The sequence below is a fragment of the Nansenia antarctica genome (assembly GCF_963989245.1).
Source record: "Nansenia antarctica genome assembly, chromosome: 18".
Classification (NCBI taxonomy): domain Eukaryota; kingdom Metazoa; phylum Chordata; class Actinopteri; order Argentiniformes; family Microstomatidae; genus Nansenia; species Nansenia antarctica.
The window spans coordinates 10,249,440-10,262,566 of record NC_137691.1 but is presented as its reverse complement, the minus strand read 5'-3'; the positions used below and the strand labels follow the sequence as shown (position 1 = coordinate 10,262,566).

Here is a 13,127-nt window from a genome sequence, read left to right as displayed (position 1 = left end):
CCTGAAGAGCCTCTCCTGCGTGATACGAGATCTGATTGGTCTAATTCGTGGTTAATGGTTCCATTTGATCTGATTGGTCTAATTCGTGGTTAATGGTTCCATTTGATCTGATTGGTCTATTTCGTGGTTAATGGTTCCATGTGTTTCTCTGTTGCCAGGGAGACTCCTGTTGGCCCTGAAGAGATCAGCCCACCACCCCAGGAAGAGGTCACAACCCGTCAGCTCTGAGTCTGACACAGCTGCGCCACCCAGCGATCCAGAAGTGAACTGATCCACCAGCCTTTAAAAGCATGACGAACCATGGAGATGACTGTTACTACTTCTACTCCTCCTTCTGTGCCAAGGTGAGAAGCACGACTACACACAGCAGAGGTTATTATAATCATAGCTTTCAGTCACGTGGTTTCTTCCCTAGCAACCACCAACCTGAGTTGTTGTTATTTAAAAAGTATCATATCAACAGAGGTTGGCAACTTTTCTCAGCACCAATAACAATTTACAATGGTCTTTTCATTCACACTCGGGTTCATACCAAGGGCAGTGCAGCTGAACATCCCTGCACCTTTAAGCCAACTGTACATGCCCCAGTATCGAGCTTTATCAGACAAAGAACTACAGGCAAAGAGTGAAGAGATCTTTACAGGGTTGAGATTTAGGCCACATCAGTCAGTAAATTTGGTCATATCCACATGTCACAAACTTGTTACTAAACCTTATTTATTTCAATAAATATCTCGAAGCAGTCAATTATACAAGCACATCTACGAAAGACCTGTCTAAATACCATAGGCATTGACAGCATTAGTTCATCTCTATTTGGCCAAAACACAAGTGCTGGAACAAGCTTGGCATTCAATGCATCAATGGTGTTTCTAAATGTTCTGCTAGCAGTTGGAACGGAGACTCTAAAGATGCAGCTAAGCAATGCAAGGGGCAGGTTCATTTTGAGTCTCATAAGGGTTAAGACAAGTTGTTGGAAAGGAGAGAGGATTGTACCAGTTGGTAACAGGGAGAAGACAAACATATAAACAACGTGTAATTTGGCATAGGTGGACATTCCAGTCATTGTTATCACTTTTTCATCATCATTTTCTAAGGTGGCTTCATCAAATGTACTTAATTTGATCACGTCCTTCAGCCGACGGTTCTCTTCCCTAAGGTAGTTGCATTCCCTCTCTAGTCTTGCAACATTATCCTTGCACCTGTTGTTGTTACACTGCTCAGCCTCAGGAGCAGGTAGCTCTGGCTCCATGTCAGGTAGGCTTTGATCTGGCAGTGCTGGGGCAGCTGCATCTTGCTGCTTCTCCTCACGCTTTTTCATAATTTTGTTGTGCTGCTCGTGCCTGTCCATTGCTTTCTCCCTTTTCCTCTTCTTGTCGGGTGATGTGTGCGAGAACACTGATGGAACCCAGTCAGGAGACAAAGGGTCGTCAGATTTGAAACCTATGAATCAAGGCGATAATAACGTTACGGCATTAGTAGCTAGTGCTAACGTTAGCAACCTTTTGGCAAGCCACCTAAACAAACCATGCAGAAATTATTAACGTTAGCTATGTACAGATAATGGCTAAATGCTTTGCAATTGTAGCTAATTATATTAACATTACTTTAGCTAACTTACCTTTGATGAAATGTTCGCTGCACAGACGTGTGTGCTTTGATGGCATCCATTCTTTCTGTCCCGCTCCTGGTACACTTCGTTTGATGGCATTAGTCCACACATTTCTCCTCTCTTTATTTTCTTTTTCACTCGGTATCCCATAAAGACACAACCCAGGCCTATCTCCTTGCCGGTTTGTACACCCGATTGCACAGCAACTATCTGGCATGATTGTTTTCTAACCAATGCTACTGTGTTTCCTGGTGCTCTGCAACTTCACGGGCAGTGCCTTTTGCCCGTCAGGTGGGCGTTTCCACTATGCTGTGACGTCACATGAAAGCTATGAATATAGGGAAGTCGTAAACGGATACGTGTAAGACACGCATCGCAAATGAATCTGCTTCTGTATTTTGAGTTTGGGTGTTCACAGCAGTAGTAAATTGAGCTGCAGAGGGTAGATTACAACTTACTTGAATTCATTCGGGACATTTTGAAATATTTATGTATTGTGGTCCGACATCAAGTAAGTATTCTGTGCTGTGTGTTCTAGGCAAGGCACATTTATTTGTATAGCACATTTCACACAACAGGGGCAATTCAAAGTGCTTTACATACATTATTTAAAAATACAGCAAAAGGAGCATAGTAAGAAAATAAAAAATGAATAAAAGCAAATATAAGAAGTAAATAGATGAAACATTTAATAAGACAATAGTTAATGGAAAAAAAAGACATTGATATAAGTGTTTGTTTGATCATTGAGGTGTTTGTGTTTCCTGGTTCAGGGAGACGGCTGCCCGTTCAGGCACTGTGAGGCGGCCATGGGCAGCAAGGTGGTGTGCAGCCTCTGGGAGGAGAGACGCTGCTTCCGCCCCGTCTGCAAGTTCCGCCACATGGAGATGAAGGTTAGGGACCGACCTAGCAAAAACTCTTAGGGGGCAGATCAAAATACTTATTTTGAAATGCCTCTGAAATATCCCCTTAAAGCTTTGCCCACTCGAGACTGTTGCGTGTCTTGAGTGGCCATTTATAGAGGGGTATAGAAAGACCCTCTCTTCAAACCAGGTTCAGGGGCTTCATCCTTGCCCCTGGACGTGTCGGGAGGAACACTGGTCTAACCCTGACGGACAGTAACCTGAGCTTTCCCCATCCATCCATACATTGCAACACATCACAGGCATGTTGCATAACATGTTCTTCTCTTTCTCTACTGTAGAAAAACAGAAAGCAGATTGCATGCTACTGGGAGAACCAGCCTACCGGCTGTCAGAAGCCCCACTGTGCCTTCCACCATGAGAAACCCCGCTTCGTAGACGGAGCCCGGGTCTATCCAGCCAATAAAGGTGAGGGGTAATCCCACGTTTGGTTATGCATCCTCTGAACAAAACGTGGCATTGTGACAACTTGGTGGATGTCAGAATGTGCTGGATCACCCTGTTCAAAAGTCTATAGCAAAAAAAACATGTTTATTAAGTTATTTAACACATTGGTGAAAGAAAGGAAAAAAAGCTTGGATCCTTTTGAATAGACCTCAAGTGGTAATTGTTATTGTTGGAAGAGAGAATCATTTTTGAATCTTCTGTAAATATCCCCTTAAAGCTTTGCCCACTCGAGACTGTTGCGTGTCTTGAGTGGCCATCATAGAGGGGTATAGAAAGACCCTCTCTTCAAACCAGGATCAGGGGCTTCACCCTCGCCCCTGGACCTGTCGGGAGGAACACTGGCTTCTCTGACACGTTTCTCCTCTGCCCTTTCTAGAGGGTCACTGTGTGGGAGTGTAATGTGACCCACATGTTTCCATATTCCTCTGTGATGGCCTAATGCTGTTGTTTTGGCACAGATGAGTCGCTGAACTTTGGCATCAGAAGCTTGGAGGAGATCCGTCTGAGGAAAGCCCCGAAGGCCAGCATGAGGAGATCTGGTAAGAACGTCTCACCTGGTGCATGGACTGGCTTCTGTAGAATTACACTGCATTACACAACATTTGTGACACGTTCTAAACTAAATCGGGATTTCCGCGTTGTTGAAAATCAATGACACATCGCTAGTCAACTAACACAGCTTGTTTTGTGAGCCTGCTAACAATGCAAATAGTGTTATAGTTAACTAGGTAGCAGTGGGGATTACTCACCCAATCCATTACATTGCAGTATTTTGGCTTGACTAGTGAGTTTGTGTTGTGATTCTCAGCGACGTAGTTCCGTGTTTCAAAATACAAGTCAGAACATTTTGATTGGTTGCCCATATGAGGACCAAAGCATTAGAACGTGTCACATTTGAGAATCATCTGCTTAATACCTGCTTTGTCTGCTTCTCTCAGGTCACCCCATCGGCCAGGGCTCAGACCCTGCCCAGAGGAACAAGGGAACCAGCGGTGAGAAGGAGAACATCCGCTCCTTTGTTCGCCCGTCACTCTACCTAGCAAAAGATGGTAGGCATCAGAAACAATGTATCTAGACTACCTGGTGTATCTAGACTACCTATATTGAATGTACTCTATATTTAATGTACTCTCTATTTAATGTACTCTAGACGCTCTGATCTTTGGTGAAGAGCCTCGGAAACGCAACGTCGCCGAACGGCTTGGGAAGAGGATAATTGAGAGAGGTACATTTGAGACTGGTGTGACTACACTCATCTCTGATAACACTGACAATATACCTGATGGTATAATTCAGATTCATTCCCAACACACAGAGCTCTAATGACCTGTAACCTCTGACCTCTAGATGTTTCCGACGGCGCTGCTGATCTGCCGCTCAAACGGAGACTGGCTGAGCGTCTCGGGAGGAAGGTGGACGAGAAGGTGACCTGGCCCCTCCGAAAGGTGAGGGCGATGATGCAGCTTTTTCTTGAGACTGTTTCCATTAAGGCTGTTCTCATGCTGGCAGTTCACTCTCCACCAGGCTTTTACACACACTGACTTTGTTTTTATCCCCCCCCCTGAGATGCCATTACAGTTGTGGTGAAAGATCCATATGCGATCCAAACGTCTTCAATGTAGCTATTTGCAGAAAATAATCTTTCGCCTTAACTGTGATGTTTCATGTTTCAAGATATTTACACTCTTTCTGTATTTCCTGTTATCTTATTATCGATCGTCGATCATTGATGCCCACCCCTACTGCTCACATCTGCTCCCCTCAAGTGTGTCCCCTGAATACAACACACCCTTTGTACCATGAAACTCCTGTTCATAGCCCAGGTGTATTTGCATGGTAGCCTACCGTCATTGGTGTGTGAATGGGTGAATGAGAGGATGTTGTAAAGGGCTTTGGAATAAGGCGCTCCATATAAGTCGGTCCATTGTACCATTTACCACTTCTTGTCTTCAATGTCATTATTGGCCTGGCTGCTATTGGAGACAGGCGTTTAGAGGGGAGACTGCACTTATTAGAAGTTTTATGGTAGTTCTGCTCTGACGTGAGGGTAGGTGATGTCACCTGCTGAGATCTGTGCTCTCTGTGATCCACAGCCCAGCCCTGCCAATGGGAGGAGTGATCCGCCCAATCGGAGCCTGAAGGTGAAGACGTTTGAGGAGATCTGCTTGCGGAGACGCTTCTCGCGCATGCAGTTGCAGGAGGAGGAGGCGGCCTCATCCACCAGCCAACCCGACGTTTCCGCCAAGGCCGAACCTGCGGAGAAAGAGGCTGCGAGCCCTGTCCTCGTGAGGGAGAAGGGCGTTACCCCCATCAGAGCGAAGAGCGAGAAAGTGACAACTCCAAACCCTTCATTCCCCTCCTCCCCCACTCTCACCCTGGAGGCCCCTGCTCCGGCCCCTGCCCCTGCTCCGGCACCCAAGGCCCCCAGCCGCCAGCGTATCACCCTCAAACCCAAGAGGAAGAGAGGTCCCCTGGCAGCGGGTGCCCCTAAGCAGGCCAAAGGAGCTTCGTCTCCTGGGCCGCCGCCTGTGGAGGAATCTCCGGTTGAAAAGACCCAAGACGTTGCCCAGAAGAAATCCCCTGGGCAAGCTACTGAAGCCAAAGGTAGCCTACCTGCTAAACGACTCCACTTTGAAAACGGTAAATAAAGTCAAGCTATGAAACCTGAGAATCATTGATGTTTGTTGCGTTTTTTCAGTGAGGCCCAAGCTGAACGTCCGGCCTTCTGTGATGAAGCCGGCCGCGCAGGTGAAGCCAGGCCAGAAGAGGAGAGCGGCGGAGTCCCCCCGGTCTGCCATCGCGGCAGTCAAACCGCTCAACAGCGCCTCCAGGGCGCAGGATGAGCAACTGCAGGAGCCGCCCTGCAAACAGAGACAGGTAAGCCACGGATCGAGCCTGTTTGTAAAATCGCTCAATGTCCAAAAGCAGATGTCCATTGTGACCCGAGTCCTAACAACCTGTGTTCTCGCCAGGTGTCCTCCCCCTCCTTCAGCACAGATGCCCAGATGAGCCCCCTGGTCCCCAGGAGCCCCCCCACCCTGCTGGGCCACGGCCCCAGCTGCAGCCCCCCCAGAGAAGAGCTCCAGACGGTCCCCGTCATCCAGCACAGCACGGCCAGCGCAGCAGCAGTCACCACCACCACCTCCAGCGCGGCCACGGCCACAGCCGTCACCACCACCTCCAACACGGCCGCCAGGGAGGCCTGCGTGGTCCCCCAGAGGTAATGGATGAATGCATAGACGAGTTTTGAATGGTGTTTATTTTAAATGGACCGACTTATATAGCGCCTTATTCCAAAGCGCTTTACAACGGCCTCTCATTCACCCATTCACACACACATTAATTCACACACCAAGCTTACCATGCAAGGCGCCGGCCCGCTCATTGGGAGCAATTTGGGGTTAAGTGTCTTGCCCAAGGACACCTCGACACATGGCCAGCCGATCTGCCGACCTTGCGATCATTAGACGCCAGCTCTACCTCTTGAGCCACAGCCGCCCCTTATTTTCATACCAGTAGTTTGAGTATTTTGACATCCCAGACCCGTTCACCATCAATGTGCAGCAGAAGCACTCCCCGAGGGTTACAGCAGCCCTCTTCATCTAGAACACACAACCATTACAGCTAGAATAACGGAGAAGGAAGAAGAGTGTTTTCCGGTTGTTAGCAGTGACTTACTTGTGGCCTGGGGGGGTCCAGTGGACTAGCACCGCTGTCTACAGTGCACACATATGCCCATGTTGGCATGGGTTAGAATCTGGCCCATGCCCTGCTGACATGCCCTCTCTCCCTTCTTCTCCTTACTTTTCACTGTATCTGTGAAAAATAACTTACAAAAAAAAAGCAGTGACATAATTGGTTAAATGAACCTCTCTTGTCTCCCCCCTCCTCTTCTCTCCAGCCCCACGGCAGTGAAGTCGCCCACCCTGCCCAGGCCCCGGCGGGCCAGCGTGGTCACATCCTCACGCCCCGCCCCCGCCAGCACCTCCTCTATGGACGACTTTGACGAGCTGATGAACGAGTTCACTGACTGGCTGGAGGATGACTTGGAGCTGGACCCCGGCAAGGGAGTGGACGACCTCCTGCTGGAGCTGTCAGAGATGAAGAACCAGCCTACCGGCTGTCAGAAGCTCCACTGTGCCTTCCACTGTGAGAAACCCCGCTTCGTAGGCGGAGCCTGGGTCTATCCAGCCAATAAAGGTGAGAGGTAATCCCACGTTTGGTTATGCATCCTCTGAATAAAACGTGGCATTGTGACAACTTGGTGGATGTCAGAATGTGCTGGATCACCCTGTTAAAAAGTCTTCTGGTCTTGTTTCTGTGTCTCAGCTTCTGACGAGGAGGAGCCTCAGGAGGACCCCAGCCCTCCTGCTGCCACCCCCCTCCCCACCGCAGCCAATCCCCAACTCCGCGGGGTCATCAAGGCGGAGACTCAGGAGAATGTACCGAGCCCAACCCACCCGCCTGTGGTCATCAACCCAGCAGATGAAGATGAGGACGAGGATGGTAAAGACACACTCTCTCCTCGCTTCTCTGTTTCCCTTTTCCATGTCACTATTGAATGACTGGTTTGTTATTGAATGCCGTTGACCATGGGGTTCTTGTTATGTTTCGTCTGTGTGCAGATCAGTTCTCAGAAGAGGGAGAGGACAGCAGGTCTGGTTCAGACGGATCCAGATTGGTCTCTCCCAGGAAAATGGCCTTGAGCTCCAGCTCAGGTAAGAGAGGCTAAAGATGATGAAGGAGAGAGAGGGGGGAAGAGAGAGAGAGAGAGAGAGAGAGAGAGGGAGGGGGGGGGGGGAATAGCAAAAAAAACATGTTTATTAAGTTATTTAACACATTGGTGAAAGAAAGGAAAAAAAGCTTGGATCCTTTTGAATAGACCTCAAGTGGTAATTGTTATTGTTGGAAGAGAGAATAATTTTTTAATCTTCTGTAAATATCCCCTTAAAGCTTTGCCCACTCGAGACTCATGCCCCGCCCCCGCCAGCACCTCCTCTATGGACGACTTTGACGAGCTGATGAACGAGTTCACTGACTGGCTGGAGGATGACTTGGAGCTGGACCCCGGCAAGGGAGTGGACGACCTCCTGCTGGAGCTGTCAGAGATGAAGAACCAGCCTACCGGCTGTCAGAAGCTCCACTGTGCCTTCCACTGTGAGAAACCCCGCTTCGTAGGCGGAGCCTGGGTCTATCCAGCCAATAAAGGTGAGGGGTAATCCCACGTTTGGTTATGCATCCTCTGAATAAAACGTGGCATTGTGACAACTTGGTGGATGTCAGAATGTGCTGGATCACCCTGTTAAAAAGTCTTCTGGTCTTGTTTCTGTGTCTCAGCTTCTGACGAGGAGGAGCCTCAGGAGGACCCCAGCCCTCCTGCTGCCACCCCCCTCCCCACCGCAGCCAATCCCCAACTCCGCGGGGTCATCAAGGCGGAGACTCAGGAGAATGTACCGAGCCCAACCCACCCGCCTGTGGTCATCAACCCAGCAGATGAAGATGAGGACGAGGATGGTAAAGACACACTCTCTCCTCGCTTCTCTGTTTCCCTTTTCCATGTCACTATTGAATGACTGGTTTGTTATTGAATGCCGTTGACCATGGGGTTCTTGTTATGTTTCGTCTGTGTGCAGATCAGTTCTCAGAAGAGGGAGAGGACAGCAGGTCTGGTTCAGACGGATCCAGATTGGTCTCTCCCAGGAAAATGGCCTTGAGCTCCAGCTCAGGTAAGAGAGGCTAAAGATGATGAAGGAGAGAGAGGGGGGAAGAGAGAGAGAGAGGGAGGGGGGGGGGGGGAATAGCAAAAAAAACATGTTTATTAAGTTATTTAACACATTGGTGAAAGAAAGGAAAAAAAGCTTGGATCCTTTTGAATAGACCTCAAGTGGTAATTGTTATTGTTGGAAGAGAGAATAATTTTTTAATCTTCTGTAAATATCCCCTTAAAGCTTTGCCCACTCGAGACTCATGCCCCGCCCCCGCCAGCACCTCCTCTATGGACGACTTTGACGAGCTGATGAACGAGTTCACTGACTGGCTGGAGGATGACTTGGAGCTGGACCCCGGCAAGGGAGTGGACGACCTCCTGCTGGAGCTGTCAGAGATGAAGAACCAGCCTACCGGCTGTCAGAAGCTCCACTGTGCCTTCCACTGTGAGAAACCCCGCTTCGTAGGCGGAGCCTGGGTCTATCCAGCCAATAAAGGTGAGAGGTAATCCCACGTTTGGTTATGCATCCTCTGAATAAAACGTGGCATTGTGACAACTTGGTGGATGTCAGAATGTGCTGGATCACCCTGTTAAAAAGTCTTCTGGTCTTGTTTCTGTGTCTCAGCTTCTGACGAGGAGGAGCCTCAGGAGGACCCCAGCCCTCCTGCTGCCACCCCCCTCCCCACCGCAGCCAATCCCCAACTCCGCGGGGTCATCAAGGCGGAGACTCAGGAGAATGTACCGAGCCCAACCCACCCGCCTGTGGTCATCAACCCAGCAGATGAAGATGAGGACGAGGATGGTAAAGACACACTCTCTCCTCGCTTCTCTGTTTCCCTTTTCCATGTCACTATTGAATGACTGGTTTGTTATTGAATGCCGTTGACCATGGGGTTCTTGTTATGTTTCGTCTGTGTGCAGATCAGTTCTCAGAAGAGGGAGAGGACAGCAGGACTGGTTCAGACGGATCCAGATTGGTCTCTCCCAGGAAAATGGCCTTGAGCTCCAGCTCAGGTAAGAGAGGCTAAAGATGATGAAGGAGAGAGAGGGGGGAAGAGAGAGAGAGAGGGAGGGGGGGGGGGGAATAGCAAAAAAAACATGTTTATTAAGTTATTTAACACATTGGTGAAAGAAAGGAAAAAAAGCTTGGATCCTTTTGAATAGACCTCAAGTGGTAATTGTTATTGTTGGAAGAGAGAATAATTTTTTAATCTTCTGTAAATATCCCCTTAAAGCTTTGCCCACTCGAGACTCATGCCCCGCCCCCGCCAGCACCTCCTCTATGGACGACTTTGACGAGCTGATGAACGAGTTCACTGACTGGCTGGAGGATGACTTGGAGCTGGACCCCGGCAAGGGAGTGGACGACCTCCTGCTGGAGCTGTCAGAGATGATTGACAGCTAGGCCAGTCAGTCTGAAGGGAACGGTCATCACCATGGGCAGATTATCATCATCATTATTATTTTCTTCAACTAAAGTTCATGTTCAAACATTTATGATGTTTTTATTCTGTCGTTTCCTTTCATTGGATTGATGGTAAAACCCTTGTCCTTGAACAATCAGCAGTCTATGTATTTTAATTTCTGCACATGTTAAGACTAAGAAGTGATGTATTCCTGTATGGATTAGAGTTTTCTCTCATTTTCATGTCATGGTCTTTCATGTCCTTCCCTTTGAGTCCTGAAAGAAAATGTAAAGAAGCAACCACCTGGTTGGAGAATGATCTAAACACTAGTTTCAAACATCCTCAGGTAATTCCCAACTTAGCATTGTGAAGACAAGAGCCATGTGGTCTTGCCTGGTGTCACCTGTCATCCATGGCTGTACAATCATGTGTAATTGTTGTTGCAGGAAGAGAGAAATTGTATACTATGTATGCTAAGAAAGGCAGAGTGGAAGTGGAAGATTTACAGTAACTGAACTAGCAAGTTGTCATACAGCGGCACTTACAATAGCTCCTGCCCCCTACCATCTTTGCCTTGTCTCATGTCTAGGATCTGACTCTCCTCAAATCATGTATAACGTTATTTTTGTTCACTTATGTTGCTGAGCTGATAATGTAAAAATGTAGACGTTTTGGAACCTGACTAGGCTACATTTGTGTGGTGAGCGTATGAAGGTAAAGATGAACAGGAAGATATTCAGAAGAATATTTAGGTCATTTAGGGAATCGGTAACCTCTCAAAACAAATATTTGGATGTAAAAGTTTGGAGTTTGTCTTTTTTTCAGTTTTGTGACTTATTGACGCTATCCCACAATTGTCCACCTTTTAAAAAATATACCAACCAGCTTTGTATTTTTCTGTCTATTGCTATTTCTTTTTTTTGTTTAATTTATGGATCTCACATTGCTCATAAAAATGTATTTGTCAAATGAAATGAAATTTTGGCCCATGTTTTTACCAGACCTTTTAAACTAACAGTGATGCATTCAAACACACACCAGCCTCTCACTTTTCAAATCCAGCCCACCTACTGTTAAAACCTTTGTTACAAATAAATAGTAACATTTCTGGTCTTAAAATGTGAAAGAGCAACTTCTCAGGGTATCTGCGATCTGTCTAATCCTTTTTGTACTGTTCATATGCCATGTTGGAATTAAACTGATGCTTCCAACTTGTGTCTGCTACAGCATGTGAGTCCCCTGTCATTTCACTCTTGTTCTATAGCGCAAGATCAGTTGTGAACGTAATCTGACATGTGCTGATCGCTGTTCTGTGGGAGGATCACGAGAGGAACCTAATGGGTTGTGTATCTGTACATGCTTGCCTGTTCTGATTTTACATGACTTAAGTGTGTTGTATGAGAGACTGTAAATAATATTTCCATGCTGTCTGAGCAGAGACGAGGGTTGCTTTCATGTCAGTCTGAAGGGAACGGTCATCACCATGGGCAGATTATCATCATCATTATTATTTTCTTCAACTAAAGTTCATGTTCAAACATTTATGATGTTTTTATTCTGTCGTTTCCTTTCATTGGATTGATGGTAAAACCCTTGTCCTTGAACAATCAGCAGTCTATGTATTTTAATTTCTGCACATGTTAAGACTAAGAAGTGATGTATTCCTGTATGGATTAGAGTTTTCTCTCATTTTCATGTCATGGTCTTTCATGTCCTTCCCTTTGAGTCCTGAAAGAAAATGTAAAGAAGCAACCACCTGGTTGGAGAATGATCTAAACACTAGTTTCAAACATCCTCAGGTAATTCCCAACTTAGCATTGTGAAGACAAGAGCCATGTGGTCTTGCCTGGTGTCACCTGTCATCCATGGCTGTACAATCATGTGTAATTGTTGTTGCAGGAAGAGAGAAATTGTATACTATGTATGCTAAGAAAGGCAGAGTGGAAGTGGAAGATTTACAGTAACTGAACTAGCAAGTTGTCATACAGCGGCACTTACAATAGCTCCTGCCCCCTACCATCTTTGCCTTGTCTCATGTCTAGGATCTGACTCTCCTCAAATCATGTATAACGTTATTTTTGTTCACTTATGTTGCTGAGCTGATAATGTAAAAATGTAGACGTTTTGGAACCTGACTAGGCTACATTTGTGTGGTGAGCGTATGAAGGTAAAGATGAACAGGAAGATATTCAGAAGAATATTTAGGTCATTTAGGGAATCGGTAACCTCTCAAAACAAATATTTGGATGTAAAAGTTTGGAGTTTGTCTTTTTTTCAGTTTTGTGACTTATTGACGCTATCCCACAATTGTCCACCTTTTAAAAAATATACCAACCAGCTTTGTATTTTTCTGTCTATTGCTATTTCTTTTTTTTGTTTAATTTATGGATCTCACATTGCTCATAAAAATGTATTTGTCAAATGAAATGAAATTTTGGCCCATGTTTTTACCAGACCTTTTAAACTAACAGTGATGCATTCAAACACACACCAGCCTCTCACTTTTCAAATCCAGCCCGCCTACTGTTAAAACCTTTGTTACAAATAAATAGTAACATTTCTGGTCTTAAAATGTGAAAGAGCAACTTCTCAGGGTATCTGCGATCTGTCTAATCCTTTTTGTACTGTTCATATGCCATGTTGGAATTAAACTGATGCTTCCAACTTGTGTCTGCTACAGCATGTGAGTCCCCTGTCATTTCACTCTTGTTCTATAGCGCAAGATCAGTTGTGAACGTAATCTGACATGTGCTGATCGCTGTTCTGTGGGAGGATCACGAGAGGAACCTAATGGGTTGTGTATCTGTACATGCTTGCCTGTTCTGATTTTACATGACTTAAGTGTGTTGTATGAGAGACTGTAAATAATAAAAATGCTTTTATGGAAAGGATTTTTTTGCTCCAGTCTTTTTTGTGTAGGTGTTAGAGGGACCATGATTCAAGATCCAACATTTGTTATGATAAGAAATCCATCATGCAGTTCGCACAATGGAGAAACTGAAGAGAAATTACAGATATTGCTGTTCAATGGC

At 46.4% G+C, this 13,127-nt stretch overlaps 1 protein-coding gene across 1 annotated transcript; it reads left to right on the top strand.

Annotated features, from left to right (window-relative positions):
• Nucleotides 1-290: 290 nt before the first annotated feature.
• On the top strand, nt 291-10,094 carry LOC308172919 (uncharacterized protein; the record flags this gene model as incomplete). Its single annotated transcript, XM_080547886.1, has 20 exons — nt 291-344; nt 2,386-2,505; nt 2,817-2,943; nt 3,441-3,521; nt 3,921-4,031; nt 4,133-4,207; nt 4,330-4,427; nt 5,076-5,586; nt 5,681-5,859; nt 5,955-6,202; nt 6,884-7,182; nt 7,312-7,488; nt 7,608-7,700; nt 7,936-8,190; nt 8,320-8,496; nt 8,616-8,708; nt 8,931-9,185; nt 9,315-9,491; nt 9,611-9,703; nt 9,925-10,094. 20 exons carry the CDS (start codon nt 291-293, stop codon nt 10,092-10,094), a joined length of 3,393 nt encoding a protein of 1,130 aa, XP_080404012.1.
• Nucleotides 10,095-13,127: the final 3,033 nt, after the last annotated feature.